General features: G+C 36.0%; 1 protein-coding gene across 2 annotated transcripts; it reads left to right on the top strand.

The window, feature by feature from the left end:
* The first annotated feature begins 613 nt into the window (after positions 1-613).
* On the top strand, positions 614-22,891 carry LOC138939604 (uncharacterized). 2 transcript variants are annotated; one of them, XM_070307543.1, is made up of 7 exons: positions 691-775; positions 3,051-3,160; positions 7,007-7,108; positions 10,770-10,988; positions 13,133-13,330; positions 16,704-16,868; positions 21,445-22,891. In XM_070307543.1, exons 2-7 carry the CDS (start codon positions 3,071-3,073, stop codon positions 21,508-21,510), a joined length of 840 nt encoding a protein of 279 aa, XP_070163644.1. In that variant the 5' UTR covers positions 691-775; positions 3,051-3,070; the 3' UTR covers positions 21,511-22,891. The 2 variants fall into 2 exon arrangements, with proteins under 2 accessions (XP_070163643.1, XP_070163644.1); XM_070307542.1 differs by lacking the exon at positions 13,133-13,330 and having other exon boundaries at positions 614-775.
* Positions 22,892-23,255: the final 364 nt, after the last annotated feature.

The raw sequence follows: 23,255 nt of genomic DNA, 5'->3' as shown, positions 1-23,255 counted from the left end.
TTCTAATATCCTATATATAGTTATTCATCCGTTGATTGCTCAAGATCTATGCCTCAATCTTACGTGTGTCATATCTTACGATACATCATCTACGTACACCTTCTGGCATATATTATATCTTTTCTTATAATTTAATAATTAGTTACCGATTTATCAACAATGCTTCAGAATTTCCTGTAAGGAAGAAGAAGAGTTTTAAGTTCGCATGTAAATGAGAAATTCAATGACAAAGAGATTCTATTGTTTGATTATTATCATTATTAATGGAGATTTAAATTTTAAGATAAGTATTGCGCGAGAGGAAGCATCCTCATAAAATATTAAGAATTATTTTCATTTAAAAGAAGTGTTTCGCACTAGATATAAAATTCACCATTTCCTAGCGCAAGAAGAGCAACGAGTTACATTCGAAAGCTAGTCGGATGCGAAAGTGCATCTCTCGACGATCATTGTCGAAATGTTCGCGTTTCGGCGATTGGACCGAAATTTATCGATGTGATCGCGATCCCTTCTTCAGGATTTTCCCATGCGACATGACAGAAGGAGAGGACGAGAGGCCGCAGACATAAGTGTAGCGTGGAGGTGGTGTCAGGCCCCTCCTTCTAATAAAAGCCGCTCACTAAGCGTCGCTACACAGACAGTAACAGAAAAGCCCGAGGAGAACAGGAGCCACTGAGAGCTCGTTCAGGATCCTGGGAGATTTTTTTTTTTTTCCAAAAATTCCAATTCGCACAATTTTCACGACAAACCGTGCGACGGATAGTATCTGTGCGTGGTGAGTTCAACACAATTCGCGTTTCTAACTCGATCAATATTTTTTTTTTTCGGATCGCCGTGTATGCATCTTTAGTGTCTCGTGGAAAATTGCTGAATGCGGCGACCACGTGGCGAGACGGTGACAAGTGGGAAAATTTTTTAGTTTCAGCGTGTTAAGTGTAGACGAGGAAAATTCTGGAGATGTTTTTGTCGCTTAGCAGCGTTAAGTATATTTAGATATAAAAACGAATAATTATTAACAAAATAAAAATTTGCAATTTTTTTATTGTTGTCGATTCGAACGAAATCCAATAGAAAATATTTTGGGTAATAAAGTATATCCACGATATTTAATAAGACTGCTATTAAAAATTATGCTTTTTCCGGAGAAATCTCTTTCCATCTGGACATGCAATCTCGTTAGTAATCGGTCATTTAATGGAAACTTTGAGTCCATCTTTTCACATATAATATATTTTACAATATTCAGGTATTATTTTTTAAGATTTTAATATCAAATTCAATTTAAAAAAATTTGTACATTGATGAGATTAATGATAAAAAGTTAAATAGCATAAAGAAAGAGAGAACGAGAGAGAGAGAGGGAGAGAGATTTTTTGATGAGAAGAAATTGGCAAAATGAAAATCTGCTAAATATGGTTCTTATGAAAAGAGTAAGTTCTGAATAAAATTTAAGAGTTACGTTGACCGTTGCGTGATTTTGATTTGTCTATAACATAAGCAAATTTACCGTCTTCTTTTGGACGAAAGATTTTTCGAAAAATGTTACATCTTATTTAGATTACAAATTCATTCATTCTATTTTTATCGCGCATCTTACGAAAAGGAATCGGAGAACAAGTTTTTTTTTTTTCAACATCAATTTAATTGCTGTAATTTTTATTAAAATTATTTCCATTTTATCGCAACTGCGCGAATAATTATTCTTTCAAACGTATATTTAAAAATGTTTAGAATATTTATTTTTGAAAAAATTACTATTTAATTTACTTATCATATCGTATAATTGTAAATTTTTTTTTGCGTAATAAGAATAGTGCAAATAATACGGAAAAAAAAAAAATAATAATAATAATTAAATTAATCAGCACGTTCAAAAATAAAATATTTCAATATCGTCCTCGAGCAGAAATGTTTTTTACTGAATCTATATCGTTTCAATGCCACATATTCATCCTCGATTCATCTACGATTCTTTCTCAACGTATCAAATGGATATGCATTTATTTGCATATGGCATACATTGGCGAACTACAGAAATACACGCACACTTACAACATTCCTCCTCAACGAAAGCAAACATCTCGTAATTTGACAAGCACACACACACACACACACACACACGTGTCATATTGAGTCTAATAAAACTATAACACTTTATTTTCATGCGACTATAAACAATTTAAAGATAATTACATATATATTTTTTTTTCTTTCTTAACAAATATCTATATATATATTCACAATTAGTTTTCTTATCATAACTCTAATTAGCCTTTTAAAAGCTTGTTATAAACGAGCAATTATTAAGCCTAATTTACGGAGCGAGGGACGAGGAAAATTTTCATGCTTTATAATAGAAAAACATGAATCGATAAATAATATAATTCTCATGCGGATATGATGCAAATTAGATTTTATTAAAATCGCGATTAATTACGAAGCGTGCCTTTCCTCCCGTGTCTAGCAGACGCCAACAGCACATTCTCCACTTTCATTCCGTCGAAAGTGATAGTCGCGAACGGATCCATTCCCGAGAAAGGGAGAGTCATCGTTCCTCTCGCCCTCCTGCTTCTCACCGTACACCTTCTCTCTGTCTTTTCATGATCCTCGCGTGAGCAATTTCCATCTTACATTGCCGGTTTGTGAACTACATACCCGTGACATGTTCACGTGTGATAAGGGCGTATCAAATGATAATATGAGAAACTCACACGAAGACCAAGATTACACGGCTCGTGAAGAGTCTCTCACTCTTCTATAATGTTAAATGCGTTTTATCCTATATGTTTAGAAGCGGACAGAATTTTCTTATATAATCTAGGAAGACGAGCTTTGTGCGCAAGATAATAATACGTGCAACACGAAAGATCGTTTCTGAGAAGTTCGAGTCACGACGCATTCATAAAAAATTTACAATCTATATTAATAAGTAAGAAACATCTGCTAAATAACATGCGCGGGGTGCGAAAAATTGACCTAGATGTGCGTTATATTAACTGCTATTTGCAATTGTAAACACCGTATATATGTAATTTATTCTCTTTTCGCAGAGCTTATTTATCCGATCAAGATGAGGTATACCATTCTGGTACTGACGATTGCGTTTTGTCTCGCATTAACGAGCTCGAATCCGCTTCCGGAAAACGGGCTTCGCTCGGAGGTAAGTACGTGAGTGAGAGGCGCATCTTCATGCCTTTCTCTTTTAACATCCCCGTCCATTTGATTGTCGCAAGATTAATAATGCGACGGATTAATTGCCGCCCTGCTCCTGCTGCGTTATCGCTTAATAATCATGCACGAATGGCACGTGGCACACGACTGACAAAATTTAAGACCGAATTTCGAGCGTAATATACGCGAGATCATCGCCATCGATTGTTAATTAACACAAATGCTTCGATAAATTCCTGCATAAAATTATGCAATGACTATTGTAATGGCTTTAACGCGATAATTACGATCTAGTTAATCTCAGCTTGACTAATGTTATTTGCATTCCTTCCCGTCACATCAGTCGAAGAAAAAGAATTGTGATTTTTTAAAAAAATTTCTGCCTCGCAGATAAATTCGTCGATCACGTAAGACGCATTGAAATTCATTTTTATTTAATATTAAATTAATGGAATAATTATTAATTGTCAAACGACACGATGGATAAAACGGACGATTCCTGAGAAAATTGTGAAACAATTGCTTTTCGATCGCGAAAGTTTAGTTACGTTCTGATCTATTAAATCTGTAATCGTTTCTATCGAATCGAATGATTCTAGATGACTAGAGATGATGTTTTATCTTCACCGAGTTTTTCATTCGATTAATAGCGGCTACGATAAAACTTTAACGCGAATGAAACGGCAGGAATCGGACGCAATTAAAATTTTACTGCAATTTCGTGTGCATTGCGATTTAAACCACACACACACACACACATGAAGCATCCGGAAATGCGCTGGCAATCGTGAACAATTATTCCTTTATCGTTTGTATCTGTAAATGTATTCTGTCACGAAAATACTATCAATACGCGTTTCAATGTCAAAACACTATCTTACGCAAATTTTAATAGCTCATGAAACTGTTAAAACTAATCGTAAGACACATATTACGAAGTATAAAAAATAATATTATTTCGAATAATAATTTGAAGTGTATAAAAAAATTTTCGTATTTTCTAACGTCGAAGCATTATCTTACGCAATCTTTAATAACGTACGAAAAGCTATTAAAATTCGTTTAACGCAAGATTGAGCGCGCTCCAACATTAGAGCGTGTGTAATAAAAACATTTATACTTTGATGTTCGCGTAATAATTCACTGAAAGTAGTTTGTAATTTTTAATTCTTCTGAAAATTGATGATGCGCTACGATTGCTCTACGATTGATTATTACGTTACGTTGTTACACGATCACGGGAATTATAGTATTCGTTTCACAGTCGCTACTCGAACTTATACAGCACTCGCGATTTACTTATAATTGTCATAATTTTTTACATAACATTGAGACTGCGTAACCTAACATGACACACGTGCGCGGCGAAAGCATGGTCACCAGCTGGCGATGGTTACATGACACGAAGAGAGTTCGAAGAGAATGGTTCGTATGGAAACACGAATTTCGCGTATAATATCGGGATATCAGCGCCAAGACGAGAAAAATTTAATGTTTTGATTATTTTATATCTATAAAATAATAACCATAAATCTCGAAAGTTTTCGCCAGTAAAATTTGCATGAGATGGTGTTCCGATGTCGGAACTATCTATCGATATGTAAATTTTATTGGCGTAATATTTTCATGACAGAATAAACGTTTATACGTTTATGAAATGATAAAAAAATTTTCACGATTGCTAGTACCATTTCCAAAAGTCATATTGATAAATAAAAAGAAAAAAACAAACAGTAGGCTATTAATGTATCTTATTATAACATTGTATAAAGAATAATATAATCATATCGATAAGTAAACAGGCGCTCGCATGCGGTTCCGTAAACCGCAGACACGACGTATACTGTCGTAAACGGTATAAACCGCAAAGTATACGATCTGACGAAAAAGCCGGGTCGTCCGGCTCTCGCCCTCCGACACTTTCACTAGCCGCCAAGTAACCGGACACTTTCTTCGGTCGATAGGTGCCCGATGGAAAGTTGGTGCGTACACGTATAAGCGCATGCAACACACCGCAGTGCGATACTCAAAACACTGTGCGAACTTCCATTTCCATCTGATCCTTTTTTTTGCACGCGGTCAGAGGAATTTCGTGGATAATATTAAGAATACGGAGACATGTAATTGGACGAATAAGCGGAAATAAATATATGATTTAAAACTTATAGAAAATCAATCAAGATTTATAAGAATAAGATACGTTTAATTGACAAGCAAGATTTTACACGCTTATTATCAAAAGATATGTAAAAAGACGTATATTAAATTTATTAAATATATATTTATTGATATTTTAAATATATTTTATATTAAATATTTATATTAATATTTATATTAATATTTAATTAAATATATTTTATATTAAATATATATATATATATATATAAAATATATATTTGATATGTCTTTTTATATATATTATATTTTTTTATTTTTTTATAACACATTTATGATTTTTTTATATATTATATAATATATAAAAAAATCATAAATGTGTTATAAGAAAATTAAAAAATATTATATATATATATATATATATATATATATTGTATATAATTAAAACGTAAAAACAAACAAGTATAGTATTATATATAGGAAATTATATATTCAGTGTTTTGGCCTTCCTCTTTACTTTCAAACATTCGAAAATAAAAATGTAAGCGAAATTTCTCGGCTAAAGAGGGACGAGTGGAACCAGTCGATTACCTAAATGTGAACGAGTTTTGAGGGAAAATAAACTATAATATTCGAATTGAGAAATATTTGAGTCCAACGATCGTCCCCATTGATTCTATCAGTTTGAGATTTGATGTGAAATTAATGCAAAACAGAATACCTACTAGAATACAAGTAAATCACCTTGTATCTGTAGTGACAGGTTGTCCTTCGATACTAAAATAGATACAGCAGAAATGTCGATGTTTCATAATTAACGTGATGGATCATTATCCTGTCAAAATTTTGCCAAATATTTCGAAACCTTTGAGAACCATGAGAACGTTTAATAAATTGTTATAAAATATATTTCTTGCATAAAATAAATAGTCTTGTTAATCAATGTTGAGTGATGATCTTTATTAATAATCTTCGTGGATTGGAAATAATTTCATTCGCATTATCGCTACATAATTCCAAGAATTTACGGGAGAATCAGTTATATCACGCCCCCGGGCAGTAAATCGTAAAGTAATTGACAAGTCCGTTCAATATATTGTACAACGGCGCTAAGTTAATGATCCTTGCTTTGCTACCATCTAACGTAGAGATTGTTACACAACGCAATTACCTTAACATTTTCAAAGGCACCAAACTCCACGGTCTTTACCGTCCATTTCCAACATGAATGGGAGAATTATGCACTACGGTACACTTCCTTGTTTACCGCTACCTCGTGGCAGATACGCTTCGCGTATTCTTTAACGCCACTTTGATAACAATGTTCACGCAATGCATGATTAATTTTAACAAAAGGGAACTGATGGCAACTCCTTTTATTATGATCGTAAATCAAATGTTGTCCACAACACATAATATATTATATATAGATTAAAAAATCTCACTTCTTACACACTTAAAAGTCCTTACGCAAGAGAGAAACAGTTTTACATTTAGCAAAAAAAAAAAAAAAAAAAAATATATTGATTTTTCAAATTTAATAAATTGTAATTTTCAATCTTTCTTATAATCAATAATTTAGGATATTTAGAAGAATATACCGATCGAATATTATGACAATGCTTGATATTCTACGATCACTGGGAGCTGGAAAATATCGTCGTTGTCCGGTAAAGAATTAGAAATCGTATGGTAGGGCAAATAGGAAACTTTCTTACAGACCCTCGATCGGCTAGTGATGGCCGAAACTGACAACGAGGCGGCCCTGAGAAGCAAACGGACGATCGGTATTCTACGACAGCTCTTCCCAGATATCTCCCAGGTGAGCAGAGTCGCGATACCCAAAACGCGAATAATCGGAGAAATCCTGCAGAAGGCCAGGACTAGATTGCCGTTCTTGAATCATATTGTATTTTATAGACAGGGTTGTACACATAAATTATCATCGTACATTTTACTTTGCTCGACAAACACCATCGCGCACATCAAGGCAAGGTAATATACGACGTCCTTGAGCGAACGCATCGGACTTTGATATGCATTAAGGACTTTTAACATTCGTCGATTAGGATCTTTGCAAATCTGTGCTGTAGAGTGGCATCTGTCGAATATCTCAATTTTAACTTCACATTCTTACTGACAATGGGAAAGTAACGCATTCGATTTGCAAGTCAGTCGACACTAGCCAATTTGCTTCTTTACGCACTCGCGTAGACAGATCGATTTGTTTCGATCCTATCCGTCGTGTTTATTCCGCATTATGGAAGCGGAAGCGATAAGTCATAGTCAAGTATGCAAAAAACAATCGTCGCGCGTCCGTCGATTTCTACTGTTAAGAATATCCGCGATGTGTTTCTCGAGTTATTTTTTTCTTCTTTTTTTTTTTTTTTTTTCTTCCTCTCAGAGATTTTATTCGACCTCGTGAATTATATTAAGAGAACTTTTATAACCTTGCTAGGAGAAGTTTTATAATTCGAGCAAGAAATTTTGTAATACGAGGCAATCGTACAGTTCGTGGACGGTACAAGAGATCCTATAAGAAGAACCAAACATTGTTGGGAAAAATTTCTTTCTCGTATATTACGTGCGAAGCTTTCTTCTTGGTATAACGCAGGCTATTGAATTGTCCAAGAATAACTTCCTAATTTGGCTAATAATGCGCTGTGTGATTCTTTTTTTTCTTTTTTTTTTTTGTCTCGTTAGTAAGCGATTTTCCTGGCGATGTTGGCCGGCCTTTCTTGCATGCGGTTGCATGTCATATGACAATGCGATTGATTTGGTAACGAATCTCGCAGAACTAACGGGAGTTAGTTATCCCATATCGCTGCAAAGTCGCAATTCTCATCGCGAACCGGAAGATGAATTCTCAAATGAAATGTCGAAATTTCCCGATTCGGCTTCGGTATAACGTCTCCAAGTGATTGAATGAACGCACGATAGTCGTCGACGTAATACCAAATGAGTGTGTGTATGTATGAAATGAATTTTCCCGAAATAATTCCGACGATCAATCATGTTTAATTCTCGTCGTTAGATTCGAAACCTAAAGAACCTGTACAAAGATCTTTTTCGAATACATCTTACCAAACCTCGAATGTTACGTAAAACTGGCGTAAAACTATGATTTCCCATGACATGCAGCGCCTTTGGAGGAAAGCCCGATAGTGATAGACGCAGTACAATCAGAATAACGGTAACGTAAATCAGTCATTGATCGATTTTTGCACGACATTGGATAACTCGCATAAACGTTCATTATTAGACGGACGATTATTCAGAAACGATTCGATAGAATCCTCGTACAGATCGAACGATATAAGCCCGCATCATTCATATAGACGAAACAGAATATCCTCGATCACAACTGTGGATCGATATCACCCCCGCTGCTCATAAGGGGTTCACAAGGCAAAGTAATGTAATCTCGAAGTCTCCAAATGGAAAGAGGAAATCATCACGCTAAGAGACTTTCCAGCTAAGACCTATTGTTTTCTAGAGAATCGAAGCAAAGGTCAACGCAATTGTCGCGGAAGTGATTCGCGTCCTCGGTCCGGTCCTCCTTCGCAATGTTCTTGGCGGTGGTGATAATCGTCCAAGCGTCCAAAGGAGCAACGGAGGCACAATTGTAACGGGCACCTCGCCCTTCGGAGACGAAGACGAGGATGACGACGATAGCGAGACGAGGTCAACCAACTCGAACGATTCCAGAGTGTCGATATCTCTCCCGACATTTCCTCCGGACGATGACGAGACGGAAGCGCCCAGCTCCTCTCCATCCTCGACAATAACGGAGAGCGGAGACGAGGTTAACGCTATCGTCGCAACAACAACTATATCATCGCTAGACAACGAAGTCACCGTTTCGCAGTGACGTCGTTCGATCAGCAGCTCGGTAAAACTTTCGAGATCATGACCTTGAGGAATCCTCGCAAGATGCAGAATCACCGCGCATTCAGAACTGCTGCGGCGCGTTGTCCACTTTGTGTGTTAATCGCTCATCGGGTGCTCGAGGAAAAGGAGAATCGAATCGATCGGATATTCGATCGACCATTCAGATCTCTAACGGGAGGGGTAGGGATCTAATGGTCCATAAATGATCGCTAATCTACCGCGCAACCAGGACTGCCGCGGCCGCTCACGTTTTCGTACACTGCTAACTTCTTTTCTGTCCTCCCGTGCTCTCGGCAATTAATCGGTTAATAATGTTGTTGTTGCTATTGTCGCCGACGAGATCCGTTATTACGATTATCATCTCGCTCCGCCAGAATTATACTGGAAAGAAAATATCATTATTACATCGGTTCCGGGTTTATTCTCCATCTCCCGATATTTCAATTCATCTGTCTGTGATCTTTTTGTCTGCGCGATTCGAATTACATGCTATTCGCAGATCATTCGATCATTTAGAAACTATATACTTTTGTCTATCCATTTCTCTTATTTCTTCTACGTCATTTAATTCTGATACAAATTCAAAACGGACTTTATTTTTTTTTATATGACTTTATATATTTCATCAATGTGTTTTTCTTCTTTTATGACGTCATTTCAATTGCGAATAGGTTTCGCTTTCTGAAGCTCATCTCGATATGACTTTTTTCACCAAACAGCTCGAATTACTTCGGTCTTTTCGGCTGTATCATCTCTCTCCATATTTTTAATATTCCAAGCCTAAATTGTTTATCAAAAAGGTTATATTATATTCTACGGAATATCATTGCAAATATAAAAAACTGAAAAAAATATTTATAAACATCAATAATCGATATTCAGCTTCTTCTTCGATAAATCATTGACTATTGTGTGACTTTGTCGGAGATATGTGTACGATTTAATATGAATAACATGTGTGTGTTTGTATTGATAAAATTTCTGCAAGTTGTGATTAATATTCTCTTCTTTGTCGCTTTAATGATTATGCATGGTTATGTCCTCATAAAATGTAGCATCTGCGTTAATTCATAATCCGCATGTTATCTCTTCTTATATATACTCTCACATACAAAATCAAACAATTTACATAGTAATCATGATATATAATACAAGATATTTTCAAGTGTGAATAATTATTAATTTTTTTATACTCTCTCTTTATCACCAGTGCATAAAAAAATCTCGATTGAAGAAATGTGAAATTTATGCAAATTAAATATATATATATATATATATATATAATTAATAATAATAAAAGTTAATAATATATATGTGAATAATTTATAATAAAATAATGCTATGTGGAAAACACGGATCGAAATACAATATATTTCATAGACCTTGAAGTTATGCAGTTGACCTACTTGTCATACGATCGTGATTTTTTTATGCATTTCTTGGCGCACGACCAAGCAATCGACAATGATTCATTGATCAATATTCCGAGTCATAAACAGATAAATAAATTACTCATATCGGGGTAAAAGAGTCAACAGGATGTCGGCTTGATCGTCTGATTCTTGCCACCCAGAGGAAACGTATTTTTACAGGACGTGAACCCGGAATCGGAGAATCAAGTGAACGAAGCCGAAGCGGAATCGCAGAATAACGAAGTGCGGGTGCAACTCCCGGACGAGCCGGCGAAGGACCCGGAAGAGCTCACGCCATTGAGCGAAAATGAGACAGAGGGCGAAGACGAGGGCAGAGACAAGAGACAAGGTTCCACCGGAGCAGCGGGATCGGGCAACATTCTCTTCGATATTATCAGGGTAAGTCGCTCTATCGAGTTTATACAATAGAAGCACCTCGTTTATTAATAACGTCGCGTGAAAAATGGAGAACGCGGACTCTCTTTCGTCTCTTACGGCGAGCAAAAATCACGCCAACGCGTGCACAGAATAAGAGAAAGAGAGAGAGAGAGAGAGAGAGAGAGAGAGGACGAGATGAGAAAAGGATAGGAACAATGGAAGCTCATTTAGCGCGCGGTTATGTCGATGTAACACGTGGCACGCACGGCGACAAATCTCGCATACTTGATATTCCGGTGACTGGCGATTGCAAGGGCGTCTAACTGCAGACGGCAGTGAAAGTGAGCAACCAAATTGCCTTTACATCGGCCTCGTCGCTATTATACTATTGATTACTATTTTAAGATTTCCGATCTAGACACGATCGGACTGTCTCGCAGTAGAATTATCTATCGGATTTTCGACCGATCGCTTTGACATCCTTGATTATTAAAATCCACGCGAATCCGCGATTTCATACGCGACGATACAAGCAAAAAAATACCGATGAAATAATAAATTAGAGATTAGCGATAAAAAAAAAAGAAAGAAGCGCATGACAACTGCTTTATCTGTCACTGCGACAGTCTAATTAATTTTTAATTGCGACTTTGTTACGGTAGATTGCGAGAAATATTTTTAAATAATTTTTCCGATTCTAATGTAGCCTGTTTTTTTTTCTTCCTTCTGTAATATTAAAAAATAATTTAATTAATGATTAATCAAAAAGAATTAAATATTAAATATTTAATAACTATTGTATGATGCCTTTACTGATAACGGAACGACATATTTAACTCATTGTTAACAAAGTATGATCTCGTAGCCGTTTAAAAAAATGCTTTAAAATATGCATAGAAATTCACATCCATTGTATTAGCAATAATATTATTTATCAGAATTATAGAAATCAAAAAGATGTCAATTTACATTATATTTCTCGAGATTGATCGAAACTATAATATAAACGGGTTTGAAACGCTGATGATAATCAATGACCGATTTTTCGCTCGCAAAGTCTATCTCGGCGGAACAAGTTTTTCACCAACGTGACAGTTGCAATCATGCGAAAATCGAGTCACCGTTTCCAATAATCGTTTGCCATCGTTATTCACTTTCCCGGCAAAAAAAAAAAAAGAAAAAAGAAACGCGATTACGAACGACGCGGCTCGAGGCGATTTCAGAGACAGATCGATCGCGACACGACCCTTCACCGTCCGTAGATTGAGAAAACGAGAAACTTCGTCTACGTAACCGATACTCTATTTGTTTTTGCCGCACGGGTATTCATCTGCGTTAATAAGTAACTCTCGATATTATGCCAGAAGCGAATTGTCCTCTTATTGCATCACGAAAACAAGTTGGGCTTTATCTAATTTCGCATGGGATTAATGCTGCGTACGCGCACAGTGTGAAAGGTATTTATGATTATATAAAATCAAATAAATATTTATATATATTCGTAAAATCGAGAAACTTCACGTATGATCATGAGCTTGATAAAATCAGAAATAACATCAATGAGTGAAAAATAGCTTTTGATTTAGACTTTCTAAATATATTTGGTAGTCAAATTTTCAATGACATCGACGTCAGTGTAAACTGGGACATCGCGCAATCATATGTCAATAGCGAAAGGTCTTAAACTATCTGACTCATGTTTGGCGTACCTGTTCACAGGGACATATACATGAAGGAAACCTGTGCAATACCGCCTGCGATGACATATCGACGCTCGCTCGATATCGAACTAGTTTTTCTCATACAAGCGCTACCTAGCATAGGACACGATATATCGTTAAATGAATAATTTCTCTCCATTTTTCACGACAAAATTTTTATATTAAAACGTCGACGATCGAGACGATCTCCGGCCACCCTCTTCCGAGGTTCCTATCGCTACGTTGCAATCCCGGACCTCTTAACGAATCACTTTCCAGCCACATTGCAGGAGTTCCAGGACGCATGCCGACCGCGAAGAGATCGCCGATAGCGATCGTTCGCGAAATCGCGCGGGCGGAACGAAAAAGAGAAAGAGAGAAAAAAGAGAAGGCGCGCGATTCTTCTCCAGCGGGCAAGGGCAGAGAGCCAAGTAAACGAAAGTTCTCGTCTTTGTTTTCGTTTAGCAAGCGGCCGACGGGGCGGCAAGAGCGGCGGGCACGGTGTACCGTGTTGTCGCCGGTACACAGAGCCTCGGGCTCGGGTTAAGCGCCTCGCGTAACGTGGGCCCGGCGCCCCAGCAGGCCGCCCCCGCTGCTGCCAACAGCACCCCGACGTCCAACGCACCCTCGACAGCCGCCCCAGGAGCCGGCATTCCACCACTGGTACGCCAATATCCGACACAACGCCTAAGCCAAGTCCACCGACAGAGATACGGTGACTGCGCTTCTCTCCGATCGGGCCCGATAAAGGGACGAGTGGGAACAATCGCAAGGCAACATACTTTCGCGGGAGTGTCTCGTTTGCGAGACTTTCCTTCGGTTTGTGCGTTGTCGGTGTGAACCGCGTCGACGATTGGTACTGCACGTGTATAGGACCAATCGATTTTATCGGGTCCGCTCAGCAACTTTACTTTCTTTCTTCTCTTTCTGTATATCTATCTCATTTTATCTATATACGCACTGTACATGCCTCTGTTCTGTTTCTTTCGTATTTCTTTTCATAATACTTATTTCATAAATATCCTTTCGTAATAGTCGTCGTAGCATATGTTGTTTCTCGATTGCACGAAGAGAAAAATTTGTTCCAATGATTATTAACGATTTACGATACGTCACACTTTCCCTTAGAATCAGCCATCAATTTTTTTTTTTTTTCACAACAATAATGTTCTACTTACCTATCGATATGTATGTTTCATATGATATTCCTGCAACATCATACGCAATCTCTTGCCCGCTACATGCAAAAGTAGCACACGCTACTGCTGCACTCCTCCTCACCGTAGCCTGCAGTCGCATCCTTTCTTGATTCTTCTATTAATTACTGTCAACTATTTTTTCACAACAATTCTTTTCCGATTGCAAAATATAACTCGTATTCAATCACACATTGTATCCTATGCATGCCGCACTTTTTCATGCATATACATCCTTGACTCTCGCGGTTTCAGTGAGACAGAGAGATTTCTCTCATATCTACCGCTTACCTTCCACTGGTGACTTGATTCTTCTTGACGACTTATTCTGAACAAATTATACCGTCACTCTTCCTGTCTAGCATCTTTTTCTTTTTTCCCCTTTCTCATCATTTCCTTCCTTCATACAGATTCTACCTGTTTGAGCCTTGCCTATCTCGCTGCGCATGAATTGCATATCAAGATCTCTAATATTTTATTATAATATATGCATATTGTATATAATATATATGTATACACACATACACACCCACACACACACACACACATATACAGGGTGGGGTATTTATATTGAGACACCTAAATATCTAAAAAAATAAAGCAAGATAGAAAGAAATGTTTCAGACAAAAGTTATCCGGTCATAAGATGGTGCCATTAGTTTGATCTTGGGTGGAGATTTCAATGTCAATCTTGTTTTATTTTCTTCACACCAATTGATGTCTCTCATTTTTTTTGAGCTTAAAATATTAAGGTAACATTATTGCAAAATAAATAATTTTACGAGATATTTCATAATTTATGTGAAATTATGTCAAAGTAAAGTAATAAAATAAAATATAAAATATCTCGTAAACTATCAAACTTTTGACCATCGTACCTCTATAACTTTTTATGCAGGATATTGCGAGAAATCGATTTATGCAAAAAAAAAAAAAAAAAGGGTGTTTCCATTTAAAAAAACAAGATTGACATTGAAATCTCCGAAGCGCCTCCACCCAAAGTTAAACTAATGGCACCATCCTATGAACCCCTTAGAATCGAACAACTTTTGTCTGAAACATTTCTTTCTATCTTGCTTTATTTTTTAGATATTTAGGTCATTTAGCTCAATATAAATGCCCCACCCTGTATATATATATATATGTACATATATGTGTGTATGCATATGTATACGTCTGAAAATAATACGCGACAGCAATTATTCTAATCTGCCATTTCTTCTATGTGAAAAAGATTATCTTCCTTATCCGCTACGACTTCTTTCATATTTACGCACTTTTTGTACGTCTAACGTTGCAAGGAGGTCTTGGCATGTAATTTGTATAAACTGCGCATCCCCTTAACCCATAATTATATATATTAGTTTATAAATTCCTATACATAAAAATATATACAGTTATAGTACGACTAGTTGATTAAAACGTTCATCTTAAATTAATATCTTTTGTCTCTTGACACTTTAGTCTCATTATATAAAGTAGCTTATACTCATAAAAGTTCAAATATTTAGCAATTAAGGAGTTTTAATAATTAATAATTCTTTTAAATCTTTAATCACACACACACACACACACACACACACTTAATTATACGTTCAATTTTGTTTTCTTCAATTTTGGAAAATTTACCAGATAAATTTTATCCCGTCTATCTTTCGTTCCAAATCCCATCTTGTTCCACCCGGCCAACGGTCCCGACGCAACGCTGACAACCACCGACTTAAAAGACTCTTTTGTATGGCGTACTGATCGGCTGATGGACAGGCCGATTTACTCGAGATCTGACGAATCGCCATTGATCGATGCCGATTCTCTCGTTGTTTGTAATCTTCGTACTCGTCCATTGCACCGTATATCTAGCGGTCATAGTTGTATCTTGTTTCATCTCGTATATTTTCAACATATACACCAGGGTATATATATATATATTATAAACGCACGCAGATTAATTGGCAGACGGATCGGTTACAAATAATAATAATAACAATAACAAGATTTGCAAATTTTGCATGCGAATAGTGTAATCGAATTTTTATATTTTTATAATTCATTATAAATTTATTTATATTTTTATAAACATAAGGGCTTCTCTGAGACCGATACCGGTTTGTCTGCCAATCAGCGATTTGTATCTCGTAGTATTGGAATTTTGATAATTAGTCTACGACGTGTGTGTAAACTCTTGAAAACGCGCTTGTGACTAGAGAATTCGCGTGAACGCGACAAATATTATTCCTGTAACGTTGCGTTGCGAATCGCTAGTATACGAAGCGTATCATTGAGTCCGTTATGGTGTATGGTTTATTCTGTTGGGTATCGGCGATTTCACCTTTTTATGGTGCACAACGCGGAGTGTCCACACGAAGATCCTAAGAAAAATTCTCAATTTATTATTAATCATTAATTTATCGCGGGACCGCTATCCACGTTCAAGAATAGATCTTTCATAATTCTCAAGCTGAAAATGGAGGAAAAAAAAAAAAAATACGTGTGGACACTCTGTAGACAAGTCTCGAATATTACGAGCCGAAGGGGCGCACGTAAGGATCGTAGCAGCAAGATCGATGGATCGTAGCCGTAAGTAGGACGCGAGAGCACCGTAGTGTCGGGAGCGCTGGAGTTGGACGTGGAGCTGCAACACACACCGCAATTATATCCCGCAAAACAAACAAAACAACAGTAATTGTAAATTAATCCCTGTAATATTTGTACTCACTTTCGCCGGATCGTCCGGTAATGCATCCCCGGACGCGGGAGAATCCCAGACACGGTGGGATCCCTGTCCGCTTAATGCGTTACCTGCCGACTAACACGTCCACGGATCTCTGCGATCTTTTCAGACGGTGGCCAGCAGCGGAAGTAACTCAGGTTCCTGGGGCAGTAGCGAAGAGAAGCCTATAATAGGACCGACGCAGGGTATGACGATGGCTATACCCGGTCCTTTCACCAGATTGCTCCTCATCGCTAATCGGGGATGGGCGGATCTCATCGAGGACGTAGTACTCGTGAGTATAAAAGATATCTTCAAAACTTTCACTACGATCTACCTATAATCATTTAAATTTTCGTTTCTCACTGCGAATTCGTAATAAAGTCTAAAGGCTACGATATAAATTTTATTTCGCTACTCTAAAGTCACTAAACTTTCCTTAATATTATTGACATCGTCTTTTGTCGTAGATGATTTAATTAAAAATTGTCTGTAAATCTGAAATATCCCGGTTGAAAAAAAAAAAGGAGATAAATAAATTATATTTTTAAATGACAATCGTATAACTCCAATAATGGAGATACTACTTAAGAATTTTACAATCACGCTCTCAACCAATTTTTACATGTAATAAAAAAAATTAATGATTTATACGATTTATAATCGTACTAGTTACCACAGTTCAGAACTAGTGTTGACAATACTATCATACAAGTATTTAACGATTAGTTTTGAAAGATATCCAAGCGATATAACGGCAGTTTACTCCTTATACCGGACGTCGATTATTAGATCTCGAGATTTTAATGACGCAGGTTCACTTGAAAGTAAAGCATGACGAAATATTGAACAACTGCGTCAAAGCGCGAATGATTAATAGACGTTGAACTGACATATAATCGCATTAAACAATCGCAAATAAATAGCGCATATATTGTATTGTCAGAACTTAATAAAGTAATTAATTTCATGACTGTCAGATTCCAATTCCGGTTTGTAGGTAATCGCGCAAACGTATGCGTATAATTGCACTTTTGTATCTCACCCGTATTAATTATTACATATATTTATATTTTATTATCCGAGAGAGAAAGAGGGAGAAGAGAAACTGCGAGCGGTGTTATTTCCACATCGTTAGAATAAGGGAAAAAAAATCATTCTAATTGAACGTTTATGATCTATCAATAAGGAGTTTAATTAAAAACAAATTTAGATAAAAGTTTGAGCAAAAACATGAAAAATTATTATAATATCGCACACGTTCGCGTAATTGTGACCGCTATTCCACAATAGGCTAATCCAATCCATCGTCGCAAATGACTGCATTTGTCGATACGCGATAATTGTTATTCGCAATTTGTTCCTTTAACGGATTTATAAGTGAATTACGTGTTATAAATCGTGGTTTCTTATATAAAATTACAAAATTAATTAAAGCAATACAAAAAAGCGTGCAATAAAGCTAATAAAAAATACATAAAATTGCACTTGTCTTTCGATAAAAAGAAAAAATATTTCTGTGAAGCAATGTAATCAAGTAATAATTACATTAATATTATAACATAATCATCGATCATTAAAATAATTATTAATACAAAAATATTCATTATTAATATAAAAATTATTTAAAATGAATATAAATATTAATTATTAATGTGAAAATATAATAATTATTAATATAAAAATATAAAAATACATATTAATATAAAAATATTGGTAAATTGAGCTAAAAATCAATTTTAATAAATAAAAATCTTAAATATGTATACAAAAAGATGGTATGTCATCTGCTAATTCCGTATATGATAATAGATAAATCGCGTAAAATTTCTTAAAAATTCTATTGTATAAAATTAACTTATGCAGCGTTAACTTTGACGTCGAAGAGAACTTGTATTTATCAGTCCGCCATAATAATCGCAGTGCTAAGAATAGATCTACAGCATAATACTGTATTATGAAATTGCGTGACGTGAGGCCGCATTAAAATCAATCGCGCAATTGCTGATTAAAATTACTTTAGAGAACGGTGATAAAAAAGAATTAAATTTTTTCATACAGCTATACATTTGAAATTCGGGCGAGCGTGACGTCACGATGCGTCTCGCATTGCGTCCTTTTAGATGCAAATCCGGCAATTACGCAAGCTCGCCGTCGGGATCGATGGAAAGCAAAAATATAAGCGACTTTCTCTATGAAATAGCACGTTCATTTACCAGCTGCAACTTATGCAAGAAACCGCTTCTGGCACACGAGATTCTCCGGGGGCGACAACTGTCCGATGGCTACTATCTTATCGAAAATAGTATCCTTGTTACGCTACATCGCTTTGTGCGCCTGAAAACGGTCTGTATTTAATTTATCAAAAAAATCTTACGAAAAAAAAAAAATAATTAACAAGCAACAGAACTTTACGCAAATAGATGAGTAAACCTTCTTTACTTTTCCTCGTATTTCGTTTCGAGTGATCAAGCTCTTCGGCATAGAAATCGCAATTTTCAGGATAAATGAATATGCATATGGAATTAAGTTTGCTCAATTTCAATAATATGGAAAGTTTTATTTATAGAATTTTTAATTGCAAATATTAAATTGCAAATGAATACTAATCCAAGTTACTAGATAAATTTTTTCTATGGCGAATATTATAGAGATGAGGAGGATTGAAGAATGAGAATCGGCATTTATTATATTCGCGGTAACTTTCATACCGTTGCCAAACGGATTACTTTCACTTTGTGACTTAACCATTTTTGAGCTCGTAGAGCATGAAATAAGTGGGCTACAGTCGACTGGACGTTATATAGGAGATCATTCATTTCGCACTATCCGAACGATTTTCAATCTTCGGGCATAGTGCGAGATAGATGATCTTTTACTTGATATAAATCGTACGAGTTCTACGATATAATAACTGACCTCCCAATCTTTGATCTACATCATACTGCAATCGGAGGATTAGAGCAAAATCGTCTTACGCGATCTCCTTACTTGATCCGTTATAATTCAATAGTCGATAAAATAGTGACCGTAATAATCTCCGTCATTATTAGAATATGAAAGCCAGAATTGAACTATTTTACATCGTATGCGTAACAATGATCTTTCTTCGTTCTGTCGTGAAATAAACAATTTTTTAAACCAATGATTTTTACGCTCGTAACATTTGGAATTGCTATAGAAAATGATACCACGTTACATCATCTAGCCGATGTAACCGTATCACTTGTATGCTACTTTCGTATAATGATTTAAATATTTCATAATCATTTAACGCCTGATAAATAATCATAGTTTTTAGTAAGGGAGATTAATAATAACAAACGCAAAAAAAAAAAAAATAATAATTCAACGATAAATCAGATTTACTAATAATAAAGATGAAATTACTGATATACAAAATCAGTCTAATTATTATTTATATTTAAACAAGTGTTTATCAGAAATAATTATTGTAAATATTGAAAAGAAAGTATAATGCTAATTAAAATACACTAATCTGGTTCGAAACAAGCTCGAGCTCGCTTGTTGTTTGCTTCTAGCGAAAGTGAAACTGTTTAACGAAAGAGTGCGCAATTAATTCGCGGAAGATTTTAATAATCTGTGCTAAAAGCCACGATAAGAGAGAGAGAGAGAGAGAGAGAGAGAGAGAGAGAGAGAGAGAGAGAGTTGGTATTTTATTCATATTACTAACAGAACAAATGCTTGTTCTTTATGCTCATGAATTTGACGAAAGAGATTAAATTAAATAAATTTTTTTTTTTAATGACGAATACTCTGATAGAGATATCGCACAAAGATTATTTTATCCTCGGTTTTCTCTCCAAAGTTAAATAATAATGAAACAATACTCTAGTTTACATAAGATACTATATAGAAATTTCAATATTATTCTAAAAAATAAAAAAATAAAAAAATTGTATCAAAATTGGTATCGACATTGATAACAAAATATAACGTATAAAACGCGGAGATAGAAATAAGATAAAAAGATCTAATTGTTAATTAACAAACACGTGCACAGTGCTTAAAGATATACGATCTTGCGAAACGAATCTTTAGATAGTGCGAACACCGGCATATATCACATTCACAAGCTGAAATTATAGCTTGTTGTGTGTATATATAGTTACAATTCGTGTGTGTTATACTCGCGAGAAATCGTATAGTGTAATGTAAATTAGGACTTTGGGGCGCTCGATTAACTGTAACAACGGGCGGGAAGCTGTTTAAGTAAAGGCGCGAGGAGAAAGGATAGATAGAATGGAGATCCTGGAACATATTTTCTTTTTGTTGACTTCCGTTGTATTTTTTTTTTTTTTATGGCGCCGCACCTCGAGTCGTAATAATATTATTATGCGCAATTCGCGGCACGTTACTTCACTCGCGCGAACGTGCGAGGAGTTTTATCGTCGAGAGGAGCCGTGAGTTCGCGTCGCTTCGAAAGTGTTTACGCTTCGTCTGCCGCGTGGAACCTCCTTGATCCGGCGAATTAAGAACTCTTCTACGCATTTGCGATTTTGCGCGATCTAAACGTAGACTGAAAGAGCGGAAGGAGAGACCTTACCTTACGTGCGGAATGCGTAACGTATAGCATACGCGCCTGTAATAATTCCTTCCCACTTATCTCACAAGTCTCAATTGACTTTCTGCAATTTTTATAACATAAGGGAAATATAATTCGAAATATAATTAAATATTATAATTTTTAGAAATCAGATTTTATGTGCGCGCTAAAAAGTGAAAAATATTTAATTATTATTTATACAAAAAATAAGGTAGATACAATTTCATAAATAAAATCGGAAACAGCCGAATCGAATGTATCCAAGATTACCCGGATGAAAAACAATTTCCATTCTAATTTGCAGCGTTTAGCGGCCACGAGCGAAAGGTTTGTCAACTACAAGGCGCGACTTGTCAACTGGCTTATCTAAGAAGCTTTATTCGAGAATCGGGATGAGGAAGCACAGGGGCCTCGCCGGCCTTGGTACCGAAACATGGACATCAACGCCGAGCCGCCTCTGTCAGAAAGGAGCACGGGTACGACGTTGGCAACAGGACCGATCTCACGGTGTTGCCCCCTTGTTCCCGAGATCCTGAATTTACTTCCTTCCGTCAATGGCCGAGCTCTTCGTGAAAACACAAGACACTTCGTCACCAAACGTATTTCTCTATAAACGCGACGTTAACTCGATTTCGCGTTCGACTTTGTTCACTCGGCTCTCTATATAATTTGTTTTCTCCTACTTTCATCTACTTTCATCTCTTTCTTTCTTTGTTTCTCGTTTCCAGTGTCTATCTCCCTTCTCGTATTTTTTTTTTTTTTTTTACTTCTTCTCTATAATCGATTATTAAAACGATAGAGACATTTCCGTAGACGGTCGTCGTTTTAAGACGATCGAAATTTAATCGTTGCGGGGGTGGCTCGCGTTGCCATGGTACGATGGAAACACATCGAGAGAGATGTTGAAACTGCGAAATCGTTTCGAATTGGTGATACGACACTCTCGCCGTTTGACAGTTCGAACGAAATGATTCATGCACCGACGACTACGGGTAACAAATTTCTCCGCGCGCGCTTTCTCGCGCCTTTACGAGAGTCATCCCTCGGCTTGGAAAATATATTTCAATTCGCGATTAAAGTAAGAATAAAAGCAAATAATTTTTTTTTTTTTTTTTCTGTAGAAAGTACAATATACAGAGCCTTACGATCTTCTTCGATCGTAACAGGGATAAGACGCGTGCTGTTTGCAAGATCGAAGAACACGTTGCTAAATACGCCCTTCGATTATTATTGCGCGAACGATGCGTTTCAATCGCTCGTTGCCGAGCACAAGAATAAACAAGATATCGCAAACTTGTACATAGCTTAGCCCGGGATGGAACAGTGCCAGGCATAATATTGTTTCTATCTATTTGTATCCTTAACACTGCTTTCTTCGTTATCTCTTACATATACCTATTTCTCTTCTTTTCTGTAATTGCGGTGACGTAAAACTTGTGAAATTTAGATAATTAAGTTTGCTAAATACTGTTAATAATGAAATGAGAATCTCTCTGATTATACCTCTCTCGTATATTGGTAATTTGGTGTAATTTGTAAAAGCCTGTCACTGCAACGAACCGTTGAAACAAATTATTTCCCTTTTTGGATTTTTCCCCTCCGGACAAATCCAATAAGCAATGTAATTTAAGTAAACGTAATGTCAGTTCATGAAACGCGGCGTTTCTCGTCCTTGAATCGAGCGTATTACTTTACTCTGTAAAACGTCCCTGTTGTGTTGTAGTGCAAATAAATATTATTGTAATATAGAACGAGAGTTATATATTTTTGACTTTAAGTAGACAGATTAATTAAGATTTTTAATACAATAGGATGTATTACAATAGAATGTACTAATTGCGAATATTTCCGCTTCACAAAATATTAATGATTTATTAAAATATCTTTTCCTATGTATAATACCAAAATATAATTAGACAGATATGTGATTTAGATACTCAAAATCCGCTATTATATGAACCTTTTTTTTTTTTTTTTTTTTAAATACATTTTTGCGAGTTAAATTTGCACAAAAATGTTATAACATTGAAAAATTAATCAAGCGCAGCGGAAACATGTAAAAGCAGTGCTTTTGCAATATATACGAATTACGTGAATTATTCTTAAAGTTCATTT

Source organism: Polyergus mexicanus, unplaced genomic scaffold (genome assembly GCF_030449975.1).
Source record: "Polyergus mexicanus isolate NDT 795.1 unplaced genomic scaffold, iyPolMexi1.0 SCAF_14, whole genome shotgun sequence".
Classification (NCBI taxonomy): Eukaryota; Metazoa; Arthropoda; class Insecta; order Hymenoptera; family Formicidae; genus Polyergus; species Polyergus mexicanus.
Note: the sequence above shows the minus strand (reverse complement) of the source record. Positions and strands in the feature narration are given on the sequence as shown.